The sequence below is a fragment of the Typopeltis vanoorti genome, chromosome 18, assembly GCF_054136105.1.
Source record: "Typopeltis vanoorti isolate ZY-2024b chromosome 18, IOZ_Tvanoo_1.0, whole genome shotgun sequence".
NCBI classification, from domain to species: domain Eukaryota; kingdom Metazoa; phylum Arthropoda; class Arachnida; order Uropygi; family Thelyphonidae; genus Typopeltis; species Typopeltis vanoorti.
The window spans coordinates 85433016-85457070 of NC_143566.1; the positions used below are offsets into that span (position 1 = coordinate 85433016).

At 34.9% G+C, this 24055-nt stretch overlaps 1 protein-coding gene across 3 annotated transcripts in view; it reads left to right on the plus strand.

Moving 5' to 3' along the window:
- Positions 1-2210: 2210 nt before the first annotated feature.
- TH1 (negative elongation factor complex member TH1) overlaps positions 2211-24055 on the plus strand; it is a 152112-nt gene continuing 130267 nt past the window's right edge. For 2 of the 3 annotated variants that reach the window (XR_016549864.1, XM_090408754.1), the window contains exons 1-2: positions 2211-2502; positions 19846-19961. Coding sequence is in view for 2 of the 3 variants with exons in the window: in XM_090408754.1 (XP_090264880.1) it covers positions 2431-2502; positions 19846-19961 (188 nt within the window). In the remaining variant the exon portion in view is untranslated. Of the gene's footprint in view, positions 2503-3248; positions 3417-19845; positions 19962-24055 lie in introns of all 3 variants that reach the window. The other variant, XM_090408755.1, reaches the window with a different exon arrangement.

Sequence of the window (24055 nt, forward strand, 5' to 3'; positions counted from 1 at the left end):
ATGCTATCAACTTCTGTAATGGTGCATTTTAATTTTTTTGTTGATCAACCCAACTACACTGGTTCTTTTCGTTTTTTAATTAAATAATTTCTTCATTATTATGTCCATCCTTACCTGTAACTATTCATACAGTCCGAGAATCACCCAATTTATTGCTTAATTCTTCTGAAGTAGTATTTCCACTTAAATAGATAGGTTCTTAGCAAAGCAGGTGTTTGATACTAAGATGGCAGGAAAGAGATCCTGAGGAATGTCAAGGTCTAGTTGGATTGATTCAGTCAAAAGTGCGTTGGTTGCACGAAATATTCAATGCAACGATATTGTAGCACTGGAAATAGACTAACATGAAGTAAAATTATTGATAGGAGATTTATTATTATTATATAACATCTCCAGGGAGTCCAAAGTCTCATCGAGGGAAAGTGTAACAGCAGCATTGAATGTTCGAATCCCTTCTAACTACTCACCAGCTCAAACTTGCTTGATTTTCTTGCGTGAGCCATTAGTAGCAGAGGCTCTATCAATCGATCAACTTTTGCTCTCATTTATATATTTATATTTATTTATTTATTCATGTAGCGTTGCCATTGCTTCCTGAAACGCCTTCAGAAAACATACCATGAAACTGGTGATGAGGATAAACCATTCTAAGAATTCAGTTGACGTGTTTGTCACTGTTTTGTGTCCTACAATTTGGAGTTTAAAGGTTAAGTTTCTAATAGTAGCGTGATCTTGTTATTCGGGATTTCTTTGCACCGTCTGCCTTTATGTTTAACTGCCACAGGTAGTAATAGTCTATCCTCCATGGTGTACGTTTTTATTACTGTCGATTCATCTTGGAAATTTGGGCCATAATTCACCAGTATGGCCACTGCATTTATGTTTAACTTCATAACATTTTTCTTGGAAGTTCGGGCCATTATTCACCAATCTGACCACTGCAGATTGAGGAATGCATTAATTTCACATGAGATCATTATTCCCAAAACTACTTGACCACAGCTCCTTTTTATATAATGTAACCGAAATATTAAATGTGGGATATCCATTATCCACTCTTTGGGATATCCATTATTATTGAATCACACATGTACCGCAGGAAAAAAAAAGATTTATTATAGAGATATTTCATCTTATGTATCGTAAGACGAAATCTCTGTATAATAAAGCAATTTTTACTGTGGTACACCTGTGATTTATAATAACGGCTCTTTTTATTCATTATATTCAGAGTTGTCCTGATATCCAATGTGTGGTAATCGGGTTTTCTTCTGTCTGCTACCTGATAATATAATTTGGGGTGAAAAGATTAGCGGCAGTATATCACATTGGTGGAACTGTACTCCAGGAGATTGTTGAGGCCAGGGACTTGGGAGTGTTGGTAGAGAGGGAGTTGAAGTTTAGGGGGTACATCGTAAAAGTGGCTAAATTAGCTCATCAAATAACTTGGATGCTGAAGAACACTTTGACGAGCAGAGATAAGCCAGTTATTGTTCCTCTGTACCGAGCCTTGATAAGACCTCATCTCGAGTACTGTGCCCAGATTTTTGGTCACCTAGGTTTCTTCTTGATGGGGAGGAGGTTGAGAGGATCCAGAGGCGAGTGACCAAGATGATAGCAGGTCTATGGAATGAACCTAATGAAAACAGGTTTAAGATTTGTGGGTTGCAGAAATTGGTTGATAGGCGGAAAAGAGGAGATATGATTGAGACATTCAAATTGCTGAAGGGTTTCTATAGGATTAATTCAGAGGATACTTTTGAGAACAGGACTGGTGGTGGGAGGACTGGGGACATCCATGGAAACTGGGCAAGTGTGTGGCTAGTAAGGGTGTTAGAGCTGGGTTTTTTTACTTTTAGAGTAGTGAATGAGTGGAATAAGCTGCCGGAGTCTGTTGTGGGTGCTATGACAGTGAATGAGTTCAAGGCAAAGTATGATAGATGCTGTGTGAATGTCGAATAGTTGTGATCGACATGATGTTCAGTGCCTTCCTCGATGACTCTAAGGACTCCTTGGAGTAACCCGTAATAATAATAATAAAAATAATGATAATTATTATTATTATCAGACTATTATAGCGAAAAAAATATATATATATATAAATAAAAGGATAGAAAAATAATCATTATATCTCTGATTGTCGTCAGTTGCACTGCGCGGCGCTGAAATAAAGGCTACACACTAATCCGAAAAAAATGGGCGGAGTTTTGTGCGCTGCTGTTAGCTATTCTCAGTTCAAATGTCAATGTTTGCAAAAATTTGCGGCTTGTGCTGGGGATTGTATTCGTGGTTTTTATATTTGATGCATTGTTATTATATTATGTGTTAATATCGTATTTACCCTCTGTTGTTCTGTTAAGTGTGCCGCCGCATTGATTGTAATGTTTATTTCACGCTGAAGGACTGAAAATTTGTTTTTCGAAGGCCAATATGGATGATGATTACGAAGATGAAACAGACCGTGTTTGGGATGAAGATGGTGTTATCGAACATGAACCAGAGGTATTAAATTTTGCATTTATGAGATTATTATTACTCGATGCCTCCATGCAGTTAAAATACATCGTGGGAGTAACTCTACCTATATTAAACATGAAATTTATTGTGATTTATCGGTATTAATTCCCGATTACATAATTCAAAAGAAAGTAGCGTCAAGTAGTTAGAAATTACTATTGCAATCATAAAATTCAGTTACCTTAGTGAATTACATTATATACGAAATTGTGGTTGTTCTGAACTCGAATATAGGTAGCTAACTGCCTCGTGTCATATCTAACAAATTCGTCATTCTTCTGTTTTATTTGAGAAAAATAATCAATAACAGCCTTTGTACTATTTCTGCTGAAACTTTCATTTTTCTTAATAAGCCCATAACGTCTTCTTTTTCACACTTATTTTCTACCTTTTCCATAAGTCATATTTATAATCAGATTATATTAAGTGCAGAATCGGAAGCAGAAAAGAACATAAACCCAAATCTGGATAACAAGAAAATTATCGTTAAACTCATGAGTGATATACATCTGTTTTATTGATTTCAGTTTAGTTTTAATTAGAATAAAAATCTAAACATTATGCTGGCGATTTAATATCAGAAAAATGCAGGTAAGCTAGAACAATTATTGCCATCATTAACCTTGTATGTAAAACATGCACGTAAAATCTAGCATATTCTATAATTCTCCTTCTTAAGAAATTATTGGTTTCTACTATATATCTATAATGAAGCATTTTTTTTTTAATAGTTTGAGCCTCTGTAGCTTAGTTGGCAACAGTGATTCCCTTTGGTTGGAAATACCAATGTTCTGATCCTGTCTAGGATACAAACAACTTTTATAAGGGCTTTTCAACAGAAGGTGAATTAGCTGGTCTTATAAGAAGGTGGCATGGATTTTCTTTTTTTGGAAGCTGAGGTATTTTTCATTCCTTATGGTATGGTCAGAACAACAATTGCTATTAGAAATATGTATATAATATTAACCATTCTTTCATTGCTTTCATTAGGTTTATATAAAGCTGAGTTACTTAATCATGACAGGCCACCAAGCCTAACACACAAAAGTGATGGATCTTTGGCGATTCGTTTTTTTTTATTTATTTTTTAAAAGTGATTTGTATATTTATAAAAACCTATCATATCCCACAGTCCCTCCTAAAAAATTATTAGCTTGTGCTATACATTGATGCAAAACAAATCAAAGTTGACTATTAAATTGCAAGATGCCACTCTAGTTGTGTCTGCCACAAAATGAAAATCATGTGCATTCCATCAACACCAGTTGACTGAATGATGTAAATCCTTATTAGCATATCCTTACATAGAACTTTATTAGTTATTCCAACACTTTCATTTTTATTGTATTTATCGATGTAAAAAGAACCTAATCACATAAATGTCATTTAATAAGCTGTTTTCACTACAGAAATATTCAAAACAAAATCATTTCTCAGATACTGTTTAGTGTTTCAGACATTGCTCCTGAGAAATGAATAAAATTTAGATTCCAACACTTGAATGGCCATTTTGATGAAATATGTCATCTTGAGCTTCATATGCGAATGTTATTTGTTTCAATGGACACTACTTCATATCCATGTATTGATTGACATGTAAACATGTCAAGGCCAATATGATGGCTAAAGAATGTAACAGTTGTTATTACATTGTTTATTTTTAGCAGCATAACAATTTTTTAGAACAAAAAATTTTAATTACTACTGAAAAAAGTTGTGTATGTTCTTTTCTGAAAGGCAAAACTTTATAATAAATCATAATTTAATTTTTACATTTTTTAAGCTAAAAATATTTTGATTCTACTGTTCAATCATACTATATGCATTCCTCATTATAGTTCAGCTTCCAGAAATGGTATATATTTGGAAAGGTATATATATATATTTTATATGGAGGCTTTTGAAGAGAAAGCCTTAAACTCTGCCTCACAAAAACCAACCATGTGGCTTCGCTATGCTATGTTGATGATGTGTTCGCTATTTGGCCACATGGCTCCGATGCACTCCTCTCCTTCCTAACACACTTAAACAACCAACACCCCTGGAAGAAGAAAAAAACAACTGCCTTCCTTTCTTAGACACGCTAATCCCTCGCCAGCCTGATGTAACCTTGGTTTTCTCAGTCTATAGAAAACCCACCCATACAGGCAGATACATTCACCAACAATCCTTCCCCCCCCCCCCTCACAACAATATGGAGTCGTTAAGACACTACACAACAGGGCTAAACTTATCTGTTCAAATGACAATGCCCTAACCACAGAACTAAACCACATTCTCAACACTTTCTCAGCCAATGGTTACCCCCCCCCAAAAAAAAAAAAAAATCCAAAAAATATTGAAATCAATAAACCACAACCACCCCCTTCCCTCTCACAACAAGGATTACTCTAAATCCATCACCATACCCTATATCTGAGGCACCTCAGAGAAAATTACGAAAATCCTAAAAAAACATGACTTAACGTCTCGTTACAGACCATATAAAAAATTGGCATCCCTTATCCGTTCTACTAAAGACCAACTTCCCCCCCCCCTAGGGCATACCTGAGGTATACCAGGTCCCTTGCAGCTGTAAGCTGTCCTACTTTGGCCAAACAGCCAGGACAGCTAATATCAGAATTTAAGAACACAAGGACTACATCCGGTTTCACCAATACAGCCACTCTGGTCTTGCAGACCATGCACGGGATGCCCGCCATAGAATACGGTGGAAGAAAGCCACGATAATACACTGTAGTAAATTCAAATACAAAAGGCTTTTCATGGAATCAGCCTCAGCCCTAAGAAACAATCCAAACCTCAACAAATTTGGCTGCATGAGACTGCCCCAAATTTGGGAAACCTACATCAGAAGACCTTCAGCCCAATCACCCAAGAATACCAATATTGCCCACTAGGGGACACCATCAGGACTTTTAGGAGAACTGCTTCATCCTCATTTACTGTTTGTTGTGCTTGCATGCACGTGTCTTGTTTGTAAATTCCTGTGAAAATGGCAGCGTGACGTTGCCGAAATATTGGAAGTGTATTAAAAAAAACTTATTTTAATGTATATCCTAGTATATGTTGTAATTTTCTTAAGCTATTTAGTAAAAATACATAACCAACATCTAAGCCTTTCCACGAGAACAGAAATGGTATATGCACTTTTAAGCCTCACTAAAGTGATACAATAAAGAATCGTAGTACATCCTAAATAAATTACTAATTGCAATATTGCAGTTAATAGGGAAATGCCAAGGAGTGGGGAGAGTAATATGTTAAATTTTGAAATTTGAATTCACTTTTTTGAAAATGTAATGTATAGACCTGCACTTCAAAAGAAATATAAAAAACAGATTAGTACCATTATAAATATTGGTTATTGTACAATATTCCTAGCATTTTTTTTACATAGGAGGGACAAACGTGATGGGAAGACTGTCTTTAAGTCCTTCCAATCCAACAACAAGCACTTCTGTATATTTCACAGAATAACATGGAATATTATATATTCCGTTCAGATTCAAATTTTGATGGAAGTGTACTATTATTGATGGTAATCTGTTTGGATGTTTATGCAGTGGAATATGTACTGTTTTTAAGATTGTTTGGTGTAAAGCACAAACAGGTAATGTCTAGTGAAGTATTGCACATATTATCTAGATCTTTTTTTTTTACTTTTTTTTTTTTTAAGCCTTTAGGGAATCAATGCATCTGTCATTAGCATGTCATGTCAGCATGAGCTTGTATGAATGAAAACAACCTGTAACTTCACCACTGCTGGTTGAAGGCCTCTCCCATGTATATGTATACATGGGAGAGGCCTATGTATACACTATGTATACACTTTTGGGAGAGTGTATACGTATTTGTCTGTATGAATGTATGAAGGTGAAAGACAATCATAACCATCCATGCCCTAGGCGGGATTTGAAACCCCTTCTCTGGGCTGGAGAGCAGATACACCAACCACTCAGCCAACCAGGCCAGACTTGTAAGCTTGTATATGTACAATGAGTTCTTGGACTCTTTGGAGGTGTTGCATAATAATATTATTTTTGTAAAGGGTATATTTAAAAGCCATTAACTAACCAGAGTAAAGTTATACACATACTGATGGATGAAAAAGAAATAAAAATCTTAAGTGCTAGTCATTACAACTATACTTGAAAAAATGAAATGGATCATACTAGCTATGAAATTTGGTATGTTACACATTTTTCTTAAGTTCACCTTACTCTACAATTGAGTAGGTTCTTCTTTTAATAGCAGAAACTTTCCTTTCACTTTCTTCTGTTCTGAGCCTTCTCTTTCAAGGTTGTGTATCTGTCTCCATTCAGCATGTCATCTAGCATTGTTTTCCTCATTCCTCTTCTAGGTCTTTTTCCTTCAATGGCATCTTTGATTATTCCATTTCCTCTCAGGATATGTCTAATCCAATTTCCTTTTCTTCTTTTTATCCTTTTTAATAGATTCCTTTCTTCTTCTACTCTTTTTAAGATCATTATTTATTTTATCTGTCCATTTTATTTTTTCCATCCTTCTCCAAATCCACATCTCAAAGCTTTTCAAAATTTTAACTTCTTTTTCCCTCAATGTCCAGGTTTCAGCTGCATATAAGACAATACTCCACACATAACACTTTAGTAGTCTTTTCTTTAAATTTCTATCCATTTTACTTCTGAATAAATTCCATTTTCTATTAAAGGCATCTCTTCCCATCGCTATTCTTGCTTTTATGTCACTTGTACATCTTCCATCACTGCTAATCACACTTCCTAAATATTTAAATGTCCTTACTTGATTCAATTTTTCTCCATTTATTCTTATATCCATATTTGTCTCTTTCCTTGTTATTTTCATTACTTTTCTTTTGCTTATGTTTCCTAATATCGTTAATTTTCATTCCATAGTTGATACAGGATTCCAGTAATCTCTTCAGCAGATGTTGTAATCCCTCCTCAGTGTTTGATAATAATGCCTTGTCATCTGCGTATCATATTTCAAATATCTGTCTACCTTCTATCTTTATTCCATCTTCTGCATTCTCTAGTGCTTCTTTTAACATTGTTTCAGAATACATATTGAACAAAATCGGTGGCAAAGAACAGCCTTGTCTTACTCCTTTTCCAATGGTACCTGGTTCTGTTGTACCATATATATCTCTTACTATAGCAGTTTGTCCCATATAGAGTGAAATAATTAGTCTTCTATCTTTCCAATCTATATCAGTCTTTTCCATTATTTCCATCATCTTATCCCGTTTTACAAAAATCAAAAGCTTTTTCAAAATCTATATGACAGATTAACTTCTTTATTCACTTCCAAACTTCTTTCTTTCACTTATTATTCTTAACAGTCCAATTGCATCTCTTGTTCCATAATAAATTTAGTTTATTATGCTTCTGCATGGTATCTCCACTTGGGCCTGGCTCCCACTGAAGAGACCTCAGTAAAGGTCGAAACTAATCTGGGTAATGGCCCTTCCTTTAATGCATAACATTATACATATCCACAAGGAGATGTGTTTTGCATTATGGGAGATACTGAGATAGGAGTGATGTTAGCTTGTTTTACATTTGCAACGAGTTGCCCGTTGTTGTACCACCTTACCCCAGTCCTGAAGACACTTTCAGGCGCAAACTTTGTTTGCTCACACTTGGATAAAGGATTAAGCTAAATTTATTATAGTCTAACCAAGTGAAAAATTAACTTTCAACATCTCTTGTTCCCTTGCCCTTCCCATTGGCCAGGGCCAAGGGGCCCTGGCCCCCCAAAAGAAAAAGGGAAAAAAACACTAGAAAAATTTCCAAAAATCTTTTCCTAATTAAATTTTTTTTTTTTTTTTATTTATGTTGTGTCATGTCTTCTATTTCTATGCTACTTATGAATTAGCAGTCATAAGATGACCCTATAGCTCTCGGGAATCCTGGCCGCGGCGAACGCAAGGCAAATGAAGTAATGCTCGGGCGCTACACTTCGTTTAACCAAGCCGGGCCAGAGGAGATCACGGGTATCACATATTGGCAATCAATGCAGATGCTCAATCATAGATCGTATGCAGTGCATAGTTGTATTCTCAAATCGTCTACTCAATCCCCCCCCCCCCAAGATTAAATCCTGAGTGCACCACTGGCCCTTAAACCAAACTGATCATCATCAAATTCCTATCATGTCCCCTCAAGGGGTGTACAGGATATGATAGCACTACATGAAAAATTTACATCATTACTAATTTCCTATATACAATTTTCCTCCAAATCAGTCTATTACTTGTCAAGACTCCAACATTATCAGATCTTATATTTCTATCTTCTAAGGCACTTTTTACTGTATTTATTCACCTATATCTTGGTCTTTTTCCTGCCAACCTAGCAGAGAACGCTTGTTTTGGTAATCTTTCCTTACCCATTCTGTTTAAGTGACCATCCCACCTGAGATTATCTCTGCTAACGCATTCCTGGATGCTGACAAGTTCACATTCTTTCCTAATATCCTTGTTTTTAATATATGATATTGCCATTGATGCTATCTGTTCACGTCTATAATCTTTCTCAGGACTCTCATATCCGCGGTCTCTAGTCTTTGGTCAAGTGTTTTACTTCTGACCTAGCTCTCAGATCCATAAGTTAAAACTGGTTTGAACACTGTCTTGTATACAGCTAATTTAGTGTTCTGACTAATTTCTCTCTTATTCCATATGAACTTATTCGATTGACTTCCTACCATACTAGCTTTGTTGATTCTGTTGTCTATTTCCATATTTAATTTACCATCTTCACTAAAAATCGTGCCTAAGTAGCTGAAATGTTTTACTTGTTCCACAGGTTCTCCATTCACAATGCAGTTGACATTTTCAATGCTTCTGCCTATTTTCATTGTCTTTGTCTTTTTATTGCTGACCTTCATACCATATCTATTAGAACAGTTATTCAATTTAGTCAGGGAATCTTGCAGACTTGTAGCAGATTTATTTAGAAGTATAACTCGTTCGCATGAAACAAAGAGCTGACATTAACATCTGCAATTTTGATATCAGGTTTAACCCTTTCATGCACATGTCCACTGTTGTGGATGGGTACTATTGGTTTACTTCACAGCTCCATGAGACATGTTTTGTAATCTTTGATGCACGCAATCCACTCTAGTGGGTTTCCTCTGCATAGTGGTGTTATTACCTAGTGGCTAAGAATGCGACTTCCACAGTTGTAAATTGCTTTTAATTTGTACTGTGTAGCCAAGATGGTGGCCTTGATGGCGAAAATTCATGCATGAGAGGGTTAATACCACTTTCCTTCATAATGTGATTCATATAGGGAATAATGTACGTCCTTGTCTGACACCAGATTTAATATCAAACTAACCTCCTGAACTTCCTTCAATTCTAACTGCTGACTCATAACTCAAACAAAGACTAAGTATTGCTTGATATCATGCCCCATTGACACCATATAACTGTACCATTTTGAATAGCATCTCCCTTGGTACCTTGTCACATGCCTCTTCCAGATCTACAAAACTTAAATAGAGATCTTTGTTATATTGGAATGATTTCTCAACTATTTGTCGTAAAGTGAAGAACTGATCCTGATAGCCTCCCTATTTGGCCTGAATCTAGCTTGATCTTCTGATTCTCCACGAAATTCCTCCACCTTAGATGCAATTCTCCTTGTTAGGATTCTCAAGTATTTTTGATGAATGGGAAATTAGACTTATTGTTCTAAAATCCTTGCATTTCACTGAATTGCTTTTCTTTGGTATAGGTATAAATATTAAGGTCCTAAAATCTTTTGGTAATTCTCCTTTGTTATAAATTAAATTTATCAGTTTAGTTATTTTTTCAATTCCATTCTTTTGAAGTTTTTTCAGCAATTCTGCAGGTATTCCATCTATTCCTTCTGCCTTTCCACATCTTAGTTCTCTAATGGCCATCTCCACTTCTATCTTCAAGATCTCTGGGCCTAAATCATCTTCATTTACCTTCTTTATTAAGAAGGATTATCTTTATTAAGATAGATTAATTACAGATTTTTTGGTTCATGTATTGTGGATCATCTTTACTGTAATATATAGTTGAAAATAATAATAAAAAACATTGAAGGTATATGGAGAATGGAATCTCACCTTATATGTAGTTGCATGACCTATTATTTTGTAGTTGCTTCTTTCATTTGATGATGAAATCTGTTAAGAGTGTTTAAAATATTCTGTAGCATGTATACTAGTTAGGCAAATTAAGTTTGCTTATTAGATTAGTATGATGTTTTCAGTAGTACTTGTAAATGAGAAAACAGCTTTCATCTTGAATTGCTTCAGTGATACACCAATAATTTCTTGCAGTGTTTGTATGAAGTAAACTATTAATCATAATAAATGAGAGGTGCCATTAAAAAGGTGTTACTCCTCATTTGATTTTGTAAATACAAATGTTGTAAATACAAGGTGTACCGACCAAAACTTTAAATGAGAAATAAGTTTTTGCTTGACACAGTATTAATTTAATGTCAGGCAAGACTTTAATATGTCTATAAATGTAATTACCTGCATAAACTCATTTGCTATCAATGTTTTTTTTTTTTTTTTTGGCTTGATTTTGATAAAACATCTTGACTAAATTTAACACACGTGAACCACAGTAGTAGGTTTTTATTACGTAAATATTTTGTCCTAGGTATCTTAGGACATCATTAGTATAGTAGAACAATACTAGGAATGACACAAAGGATAGGGTGCTTACAAACAATGGAATCCAAATTGCATGCAGTGGCACGTTGCAGCCTGAACTTAAATTAAATTAAAATTAAATTACAATTAAGTTATTTTTACACAATTTTGTATGACAATTTCCTATACTTTAGGGATGGTAAGAACATCGTTGCGGTTTAGATTTGGTCTGCGAAGTAAGGCTTGAGCACCTTCTTTATATAAGCGTTCATATTTATATGAAGATCTGTGTAGGAGTTTTGTCTTTTTCCAGTGGATCTTGTGGTTTTGGTTTTCAACTCCGTGTTGAGCGAGGCCTGATTTTTGCAGTTTGATGAGGCAGATATGGTCTTGATGTTCCGAAATGTGTTTAAAAACTGATCTGCCTGTCTGTTCATAATAAGAGAGTTTTCAGGAGTATGGAACCTCGTATACACCAGGTAGTAGCATAGGTGAAAGTTGGTCTTTAGACGAAGGTAACAAGTTGTGGATCTGGTTGATGGGTTTGTGGGTGGTAGCAAGATTGTATTTCTTCATAATTTTCGAGAGCCGTTCGGAGATGCCTTTGATATAAGGTATAGGAATCCTATGGGCTTGTTCTTGTCTAGGTTGATGTGTGGAGAAGTTGCTGATGATTTTTTGAGTTATTTTCAGATTCTATCCATTTAGAGTGGCTGTGTTTTTGATTATTTCCATTTTTTTTTTTTTTTAGAGAATCCTCGGAGGAGCAAGATCTGTGTGCTCTGGTTACCAGTGATTTAATGATGCCAATTTTTTGAGAGGGATGATTAGCAGAAGTATGGTGAATGTAGTGACCTGAAAATGTCTGCTTGCAATAGACAAAGTTGGAGATGGAACCGTCTTCTTTTCTTTGGAAGTGTAAATCCAGATGCCTTGTGGGGATTCTTTTTCTAATGTAAATTTGATGTGTGGATGAAGAAGGTTGGTTTTATCTAAAAACTGAAGTAGCTCTTGTTCGGAATGACTCCAGACTGTGAAGATATCATCGACATATCGAAGCCAGAGTTTTGGTTTGGGTTTAAACACGAGAATTTTTTCTTCATGATGTTCTATAAACAGGTCTGCCAAGTTGGGTGACAAGGAGGACCCCATTGCTGTTCCCTCCTCTTGCTTGTAGATTTTTCCTTTCCATGTGAAGTAACCGGAAGTGATAACAAATTTGAAAAGTTCAACAATATCCAACGGAAATTTTTGATTTAACAGGTCTACAGTTTCTTTATGGGGGATATTGGTGAAGAGAGATGACTTTGTTTCATCGAATAATGTTCAGTTTCTACAAGTCGCTCAATGAAACAAAGTCATTAGATGAAGAAACTTCAAAAAACTCAAGGCATACCATGCTAGACCTCCGAGAATATATGGTTTACTCAAACTTCACAAGAACAACGTCCCACTCAAACCTGTCATTGATTCAATTAGCAGCCCAACTTACAAGTTATCAAAATTCTTATCCAACCTTCTCCATCCTCACATAGGCCATTCAACCTCTTCAATAAAAAAATTCCACAGAATTTCACGCCAAAATAAAAGACTTTCAACTGCTGAAAACTGACATGCTAATCAGCTTCGACATCGTCTCTCTCTTCACTAATATCCCCCATAAAGAAACTGTAGACCTGTTAAATCAAAAATTTCCGTTGGATATTGTTGAACTTTTTAAATTTGTTATCACTCCCGGTTACTTCACATGGAATGGAAAAATCTACAAGCAAGAGGAGGGAACAGCAATGGGGTCCTCCTTGTCACCCAACTTGGCAGACCTGTTTATAGAACATCTTGAAGAAAAAATTCTTGCGTTTAAACCAAAACTCTGGCTTTGATATGTCGATGATATCTTCCCGGTCTGGAGTCATTCCGAACAAGAGCTACTTCAGGTTTTAGATAAAATCAACCTTCTTCATCCACACATCAGATTTGCATTAAAAATAGAATCCCCACAGGGCATTCTCTTTCTAGATTTACACATCCAAAGAAAACAAGACTGTTCTGTCTCCACCTCTGTCTATCACAAGCTGACATTTTCAGGTCGCTACATTCACCATACTTCTGCTCATCATCCCTCTCAAAAATATGGCATCATTAAATCATTGGTGACCAGAGCACATAGATTTTGTTCCTCCAAGGATTCTCTAAAACAAGAATTGGAAATAATCAAAAACACAGCCACTCTAAATGGATACCATCTCAAAACAACTCAAAAAATCATCAGCAACTTCTCCACAAATCAACCTAGACAAGAACAAACCCATAGGATGCCGGCCTGGTTGGCCGAGTGGTTAGCGTATTCACTCTCCAGTCAAAAGGCTGCAAGTTCGAATCCCGCCGTGAGCTTGGATGTTTGTGATTGTCTGTGAAAATACTAGTAGTAGTGGTTCATTGTAGAATGTGGGTGGTGGAGATAGAGTAGATGCCCTCCCTCGATGAGTCTTTGGACTTCCTGGAGGTGTCAAGTAATAATAATAGGATTCCCCATACCTTATATCAAAGGCATCTCCGAACGGCTCTCAAAAATTATGGAGAAATACAGCCTGCTGCCACCTACAAACCCATCAACCAGATATACAACTTGTTACCTTCGCCTAAAGACAAACTTTCACCTATGCTACTACCTGGTGTATACGAGGTTCCATGCTCCTGTAAACTCTCTTATTATGGACAGACAGGCAGATCAGTTTTTAAACGCATTTCGGAACATCAAGACCATATCTGCCTCATCAAACTGCAAAAATCAGGCCTCGCTCCACATGGAGTTGAAAACCTAAACCACAAGATCCACTGGGAAAAGACAAAACTCCTACACAGATCTTCATATAAATATGAATGCTTATATAAAGAAAGTGCTGAAGCCCTACCTCACAGACCAAATCTAAACTGCAATGATGTTCTTAAAGTATGGGAAATTGTCATACAAAATTGTGTAAAAATAACTTAATTGTAATTTAATTTTAATTTAATTTAAGTTCAAGCCGCAACGCGCCACTGCACCCAATTTGGATTCCATTCTATGTACGTGCCCTATTCTTTGTGTCATTCCTAGTATTGTTCTGCTGTCTGATGGTGTCCTAATATACCTAGGACGAAATATTTATGTAATAAAAAACCTACTACTGTGGTTCACGTGTGTTCAATTTAGTCATGAATTCTCCATAGGTTTCTCTATATAATCAAATAAAACATCTTTATTTAGATGTTTTATTTGATTATAGAGCAAAAAATAAACAAGCATGGAAAACCATGCCTACTCAGTTATTATTCCAAGAAAAAACTCATTTGTGCTTTAAATAAATTGCTTCTGCAGACAGGTCGGTCATATTATGCCCCATGTTGAGTCCTAAGACTTCATAGAATTTCATAATAAACATTGTCATAAATAGATATATGCATTTAAAATTGGCAGTGTACATTTTGTATGTTTATGTAGCATATGCAGAATGTTAAAACAAGTAAAATATTTTTCAGTAAAAAAACTTCTCTCTTTCTGTTGTGTAATAAAATATCCTAAAGGATACGTTATCTTCTCAATATTATTATCAGTATTACGTGACACCTCCTGACATATTAAAAAAAACAAGTAACTTGGCTTTAACACTCTTCATGAAATCATATTTGTTATTGTAACTAGATCTCAGCAGGTTTGACAATGCTTAAAATTCATACATTTGTAATTATATATGTATTTTGCTAAATGAATGATTGGTTGACTGATTGATCAATAAATGTATTTATTCACTTTTCAAGGGAAGGTGAAGTTGTGTTCAGAGAAAAAAATTTTGAGTTTTTTTCAAAAAAGGCTTTAAACTTGTAAATTTAGTATTGAGCAGCAAATTGCAACCCCTTCCTCCAGCAACCAGAATTTAACACTTCAACTTTTCATTGTTCACATTTGGATTATTTTTTGGAAAAATATAAATAACGAACATCTCCAACTAATCATTAGAAGTTTAATTTATTATACAATTTATTTATCATGCATTATGTATTTATTATAAATTCTGTTGCCTGGTTGATAATGCAATAATAATTTAACTAAAATCCTGTAATTTGAATGAGGTTTAGATTAAATAAATATTATATATATATATTGCACATGTACTTATCTTTAAATTTATAACTTTAGAATGTGTAATTGATACAGAGCTATAAATAGTGTATTACATATATAGAAGTTACATAAATAAAATTATAGAAAATTACAAAAAAAAGTGAGGTGTAAAATGGATGAATGAAAGGATTAAGCATGAAATCTAGAAGAAAAAGGCACTTTTGGAGGAAGCACAAGATGAAAATGGTAATAATCAATTGCATGAAAAGTATAAAGAGCAGGAACCAGGAGAGTGACTCAGTTGGTAAGGACAACAAAAGTACAGTATGAGCAGAAATTAGCAAATCAGGCCAAGAAAAATCCTTGGTAATTTTATCAATATGCGACATGTAGAAAAAAGAATGATTATGGTAAGATGAAAGTGGAAGATTGGTAATTGCTGCAGACAACATAGTCGAGGTATTCAGTGAGCAGTTCATCAGGGTGTTTTATCCTCAGTGTGGAAAATGAAATGAGAGAAGGCTTAATGGTGAGCGAGCAAGAGGTATATGAGTAGTTAAGCTAGATGTCAGTAACGTGATAGGACTTAATGACATATCACCATGTGTCTTAAGGGAATGTTCCAAGGAGGTAGCATCAACCTTGATCCACCAGTCTAACAAGAGTCTTGAAACAGCACAAGTCCAAGAGAAGTGGAAGGAAGATAAAATTGTTCCACTTCACAAAAGTGGTGTTAAGGTTACAAATTATAGGCTTATCTGTATATATAGGGTTGTAGTTAAGGTATTGGAGAGGATGGTGAGAGATAGGATACAAAAAGTGGGTTGATAATAGTGGTATTCTTTGTGCTTGTCAGCATGGATTTGTTAAAATCACATCATATTTTACCAACTTGCTTATGTACCATAACAAGGTGATGAATGTATTGGACAAGGGAGATGTGCATAATATACAGTGATATACTTAAATTTTGTAAAGGCTTTTGATAGATTGGCACACCACAAGTTGGTAACTAAATTGAAGCAGATAGGATTGGATGATAGATTAGTGAATTGGATAGGCATCTGGCTCTCAGATATCAGCAAATTGTGTATGGTGATGCAGTATCCTGGAAGAGGAAAGTCACTAGTAGTGTGCTACAGGGATCTGTTTTGGGACCATTGTTATTTAATTTGTGTATGAATGGTATTGTGATGGGTTTAACTGGTGATATACAACTGTTTGCAGATAATGCAAAACTGGGGAGAGTATTGAGGAATCAACCAAATGTTATGATCTTATAGGAGGACTTGAATAGATTGTATGAGTGGGCAATAGTATGGAACTGTCAGCTGAATGTTGCAGATTGTGGGTTCTGAAATTTGGTAGGTGACAATGGGATACAAAGTATACACTTGGTGGGGAAATTTTGGAGGAAGTTGAGAAGACAGGAGACCTTGGAGTGTGGTGGACAAAGATCTGAAATGAAGTCACATTGCACAAGTTGTGAAATCATTGCATTGGATAATGGCAATGATGTGGAGGACCTTAATGTGCAAAAATAAAGAAGTTCTGTGATGTAGAATATGAAGACAGATTGAGGGAATGCAGTTTGCAAAGCTTTGTGAATAGAAGGGGATATCATTGAGACACTAAAGTTGTTAAATGGTTGCTACTGGGTTAACATGGGGACATCCATGGAAGCTGTATAAGTAGGGTGTGAACAGGGGCATAAGGAGCAAGTTCTTTGCATGGAGATTGGAATGTGTTGCCTGACATTGTGGTGAATGCAGACACCTTGAGTGAGTTTAAAGCATGGTTTAATGGGCTTTGTGTGTAATAGTGTGTGTCTCCTGCAATGAGTCTTTTGACTCCATGCAGGTCTGGTGTTAATAATAATAAATACTATTTGTTATTCACTGCAATTATTAAATGCAAATTTTGTTGCATGTAACATATAACAATAGTGTATCGCAAAATACTTAGTTTCAGAGGAACCAAAAACCCTCTTTTTGTTTCATTGGTATGTGATGATTGGAATTTATGAAGATTTGGAGACTACCATGTTTAAATGATAAATGTAATTAAAATGAACTTAATTGCTCAACATTTTGATCTCTGCATGAAGGTCATCTTTTGGAATACTTCCGCGCGCCCGCACACATACACCTACCTGTACTGAAGCAGAGGCCTCTTGTAATGACCCGAATATGTAACTTTTGTAGTTTGTGTAAATCTGGCTTAGATATTGCCCATCAGTTGGAAAAAACTGGGTTCAAACTATGTGTCTAGGGAGTGATGAACCTTTAAGTGCTTTTCAACCAAAAGTGAGTTAGCTGGTTTGATTTGGAAGTAGCAAGGTTATCTTTTCCAGAAACTCCCCTTTTTCCTTCTGCAAAAGAGACAACCTTGCCAGAAGACACATTTAGTTTATAGACAAGATATGCTAGCTTCATAGCGTTAAGTACTTTTAGCTGTAATTTCAAGCAAGAACATCTAATTTCATTACACAATTGACTCTAGCTTAAACTCTGATGTAAAGATTGAAAAAAAAAAAAGAGGGGGGTATTACATTAATTAGCATGATACTTAGTTCTGCTACCTTCATTGGCTGCAGAGCCTTGTGAATATAGAGACTTAGTTGAGATCATCTTGAAATCTTGAAGTTCTAGGTCACATACTATTGGGTTAATGTTCTGAAACATAGTAACCTACAGTTTTAGAACACTTAATTGCACTATGGTAGCAAATATATGTGTGTAAAAAAAAAACTGGCCTTAGAATCAGAACAGATAGGTAGTTAAACTTAATTGACACATTCATAAAAAAAAAGATTATGATGAATAATTCAGCACAGTTCTCAAACTGAAATACATCTAATGAGGAGTACAGTAAAGGCTGTAGTTATTTCTTACATAAAAAGGAGTGTCTGAAAGAAAAAAAAAAGCAGCAGAATACTTACCATATATATATTACTTTTACTCCCCCCCCCCTCACAAAACAAAACAGTTTAACTTGTTCCAGAGATTCTCTTTCACACATGGCCCATTAGTAGATTTTTCTGGTTGGCTGAGTATGCAAGATGCCCTTCCAATTTCCAAGATTTAATCTAGGAAATTCATAGGAAAGAGATCTATTTTATATCATACCAAAAATGGTTTTTAACAAAAATTTAAGGTGGCTTAAGGCTCAAATCATCCCACCCTACTTCAAGAAATAATGAACTAGGAATTTTCAGAAGTTTGACTTTGAAGTTTGTTTTCAATCATTAAAAATTCTAAACAGTTAGTCTAGGTATCTCTTAATATCCTCTACATTCTCCGTGTCTCAGTATATGTATGAAACAAGTTAAAATCTCCAATTAAGAACATAGGATACCAATATTTATTATAATTACTTGCTCTAATCAGCCAGATTAAAATTGGGACTCAAGGTCAGCTAGCGACTATAAGTAAGCAAAACTCCCTCAGCCTCTGATGGAACTACAGAACCTCTTAGCAAAAGTAAAAGCTGGATTCTAGGCCATCATAGCTTTCACATCTGATAGTGTATAAGGCTCTTTACATCCAGTTAGTTGATGAAATCATATATTCCAGACAATGAACTTTGATGTGAAGATTGAAAAATATAGAGTAACTGAATTTTACTCTTTAGAGACATTTGTGACATTATAATTACGACATTATAATTCTTAGAGTAACTGACTTTGTTATAATTAAATGTATTACAAAGTAATAGTCTTCATTTTTCATAATAAAATCCCCTCCCCACTGCATCATTTGCTTGATGAAAAGAATTTATATGAATTTGATCAGCATATAAATTAATTTATATGCTGATCAAAAAATAAACAGCATTATCTTTTTCATTTTTATTGTATTGTTTGGTTAAGAGTAAAAATAAATATACATCTTCTAATGCCTTTCATTTCCCAAATGGGATAGGCAAGGCTCTAACTAACTTTTTTTTTGAAGATTGGCTGCAGTCATCACCCTTAGCCAGTTGCAGACAGCTGGCCTGAGGTTGTTGATTTTAATGAGCATCCATTGAGGAGAGGACAGCAGATAACTGCCACCATTCACCAATATACTCTATTATTATCTGCAATCGTAAGTTCCGCAGTTCAATTTCCTGAGTTTGGGTTAAAACCAAGTTTCTAGAGGGAAAATCCTACTTGCCCATGCTAGGGATCAACTAACTCAGAAACCAGTTAATTTAATTTTAATGAGAATCATACCTATTATGGTCTTTCTTGTGGTGGCATAACTCTGGTTGCAAACCATTTCCACAGGACCACACAGGCTTGGCTAAGAACATATATTCCTTCAAACAAAATTCTAAGAAAACAAAAGTGATTAGTATTATAATTTAATCTGTTAGTTCTGCTAAGGAAATTAAGGGCACATGCTGCTGAGCTTAGGAAGTGCATGTTATAAAGCTTTTTACCATAGCATATTGCAGCAGAATGACATGGATTTGTTTACAAAAGAAACACTATATTTTTTACATTCATGTTCTGTTGAGTTATGCTGTACATAAATTTAAAAAAAAAAAAAGATGCTTCAATAAAAACTTTATTAAATTTTCTATTACCATAGTCACCTCCATTAGAAGATCAAGAAGCTGTTAGTCTACAGATTCAACAAGAATCAGTGGAAAAATTTAGCAGCCAAGATTTTATAATGGAGCCAGGGATTTTTCTTCAGCTTAAAAGGTAAGAATTTTGTTCGTGTAAGGTACTTGAATAAGTTGGTCAGACATGAATGATGTTTCTGTTTCATAATAATCACTTGAATTTTTCAGTGACTAATCTCTTAATATTGATTTCTTAACATTTTATTTTTTTTTAATGTAGGCCAAGCAAACAGTTTATTATTCTTTTTATTAAATTAACTTCTAGGGCAAAGGTTTGATTACAGTTTTTTATTTATGACTTTAGACTAATCTCTTAATATTAATTTCCTAACATTTTATTTTTTTTAATGTAGGCCAAGCAAACTGTTTATTATTCTTTTTATTACATTAACTTCTAGGGCAAAGGTTTTTTTACAGTTTTTTATTTATGACTTTATACCGCATTTACTCGAATATAATGACTTTATACTGCATTTACTCGAATATAATTTGTCTTCTCATATATCTCACACCACTAATTTTACTTTTTGGAAAAAGAAATGAAAAAGTTTTGCATATACCTCACAAACGAAAAAAGTTTAAAACTTTTAAGAAATGGATAGTGAATGTTAATATGGAACTTTTAGATATTTTGTAATTTGGTTGAATAGAATCAGCATTTCAATCGACAATCGCCAGCTTGCTTTTTTTGTCGAGTCTCCTGATCTTTTGTTAATACTGCGCCAATCATGTGCGAGACTGGTAGTAGCAATAGCGAATAGTAGAAGTTTGCACCTGAAAGTATCTTCAGGACTGGGGTAAGGTAGTACAACACCGGACAATTCGTTGCAAAGGTGGACCAAGCTACCATCACTCCTATCTCAGTATCTACCATAATGCAAAGCACATCTCCTAGTGGATATGTATAATGTTATGCATTAAGGGGAGAGCCACTACCCAGACTAGTTTCGACCTTTATTGAGGTCTCTTCAGTGGGAGCCAGGCCCAGACATTGAGATACCCGGCAGAAGCAATACCATCACTCCTATCTCAGTATCTCCCATAATGCAAAGCACATCTCCTAGCGGATATGTATAATGTTATGCATTAAGGGGAGAGCCACTACCCAGACTAGTTTCAACCTTTATTGAGGTCTCTTCAGTGGGAGCCAGGCCCAGACATTGAGATACCTGGCAGAAGCAATAGCAAGGTCATCTCTACCTATAGGAGTTGCCAAAAGGTGTGCCACCTTTTTATTAAATTACTCTGGATTTAGAGAAAGATGTTGAAAGTTTATTTTTCACTTGCTGCAAGATACTTTCAGGCACAAACTTTGTTTGCTCACACTTGGATAAAGAATTAAACTAAATTTATTAAATACTATGTCTGTAGTGTTGAGTTCTCAAAGCCAGTTTGCCTGCTTTATGGGATGAGAAACCCCAGGATAAACTGGGGGGGGAAAACCCTACTGTCCACACCGAAGATCGACTAACTTGGCTATGGCTGAGGAAGATCCTTCAGCTCCTCGTGTCACCGATGGGGAATTTAAATACATTCATTTTATAAATAATGTGAGCAAGTATAAATTATAATGAATACTGAGAATTTAATTATAAACTTCAATTTAATTTTTTCCTGAAAAACTTTAGTTTCCAAAAATCCCTGCATATATCTCGCACCACGATTTTTTAACTTTAATTTTGGAGAAAAAAGTGGTAGTTATATTCGAGTAAATGTACCATTAGGATTTCATGACATATTTTTTCTCAGGTATGTTATCTAAGAAATCCATAGAAATCTTTATGCAGTTGACTTTCATCATAGCATGCATTTGGATACCACAGGAACAGCTTATTATAGTGATTTTTTTAAGCATAGAATTATCTGTGGGACTTTGTCAAGACCTTTATAGTGGTGTGCTATAATAAAGATCATCTGTTTGTATTTGTGCACACACACACTCTCTCTCTCTCACTTTCATATGGTAAATTGTATAGTATAATAAAGAATGAAGAAAAGATTTGTCTGTGTGCAACTTAAAATAATAAATAAGTGCATATTGTTGGATTTTTGTGCTGTCCTGATTTCAGTATTTTATTGAATGAATAACATGATTTTGGCATTATAGATATGATGGGTGGGGGAGCTGATGCCAGCAAAGGTTGGTCAATTGGTAGAGCCTCTGCTACTGATGGCTTGCAAAAAGTTAAGCAAGTTTGAGCGCGGTTAGTAATTGTAAGGGGATCAATTGTTCGATGCTGTTGACACTCTCTCCCTCGATGAGTCTTTTGACTCCCTGGAAGTGTCACATAATAATAATAATAATAAACACCTAGAACAAAAATGATGTTAAAACAATTGATATAACCACAAGAAAGAACATATCTTAAAACTCTTTAACTCCCATGTTTCATCAAATTGTAATAATTTCTTTTTCTTTTAAGATATATATATATATATATATATATATATGGAAGAAAAATCATCTGTTCTCAAAAATGATTACAGTATTCTGGAAAAATAAGAACATGAGATTGCAAAGTTGTAAAACATAAGAGGGGCTGCTGAAAAGTTGTGATAATCACCATTAAGGAATCGACATGAATACACATGTCAATTCCTTAATGGTGGTTATTACAACATGTATATACATGTCGATTTCTTAATGGTGATTATCACAACTTTTCAACAGACCCTCTTATGTTTTACAACTTTGCAATCTCATGTTCTTATTTTTCCAGAATGCTGTAATCATTGATTACAGTATTCTGGAAATGATTTTTCTTCCAAAGTAATCTGTTCTTTCTTTTCGATGCTTTTTCTGACTTGGCAGTATATCTAAGTGTCTGAACTGCAAAAGTGAAAAAGCTGTTATGAGAGCTGATGTTGAAACTAAAAATTCTTCTAAAAGAGATGTTACATTTAAAGCATTTTGAAGCATTGGTGGGGATTTGACCTTTCTGAGAATAAAATTTTTCTTTCTCTTGCTCTTTTAGCTTCTGTCATAGCTCAGTTGGTATTATTATTATTAGTACTATGTGACATCTCCAAGGAGTCTAAAGAACTTGTATAGACAAAAACTTTTGATTGGGAAGACATGGATTTGAATTGTGTCTAGGACATGAAGAACCTTTATTAGGGCTTTTCAACTGAAAGTGTTGATCAGTCTCATGTGGAGGTGGCACAGCTTTTTATCCTGCAAAATAGGCAAACCAGCTAGAAGGAAACATGCAATATAATATAATATACAGCCATAGCATATAATGCAGATAGGATTAATCACCCTATCATAAACAGTATTAGGTGTCTAATAAGCCAAGTTACTTAGCTGTAACAGATCATTGAGCCTAATATGAAAGAAAGATGAGATTTGCTCTTTCAGCTTTGAAATTTAAAGAACTACATAACATACAGATAATATTCAGAGGACATGATCTCTGATATATGATGCTGATTGATGTCCATATATCTTCTGTCATTATCAGTTTGAACCTGAGTATATCAGTCTTGAACTTTTTTTTTTCTTTTTTTTTAAGCCTCTAGCCATTCTACTCAATGGTCATTAATAATAATCACAGTTCTAACTTGCCATGAAATGCTAGGTGATTTTCCTCACTTGGCATTTCAAGTAATGAAAATCATATGAAACACTGAAATCTAGAGCAAGATTTCTGGATTATCTAACTCTTAACCAAACTAGAATAGTAATGCACAACTGGTTTACAACATGATGAATTAAAAAAAATAAGTCTGCAGTGATTCTTGTTACTCAATAAGAAATTATTACAGATTATATATAGAGTTCATGAAGTTTAGCAGTGTAACTTCAGATGGTGCTACAAGAAGATACAAAAGAGTCGAAGAAGCAAAAAAGTAGAGTGAGAAAGTAAGTCCTTAAGCCATTTGCCAAGATACGACAGCAACAAATAGTGATGTATGGATGTTAAAGCTGGATTATTAAGAAGAAAGTCAGAAAGCAAATTGATTCATTTGAGTTATGGGCTATTAAGGATCTCGTGGACTGCAAGAATGACCAGTAAGGTTATAGAGAATATAAAGATAGAATGCTCCTTGGAGGCGATGATCGCCAAACAGAAGTTGATGTACTTTGGATATATTATGCAAGCTGATAAATCAATGGAAGAAGCAGTTATGTTGGGGAAGATTGATGGAATGACATGAAGAGGAGGACCA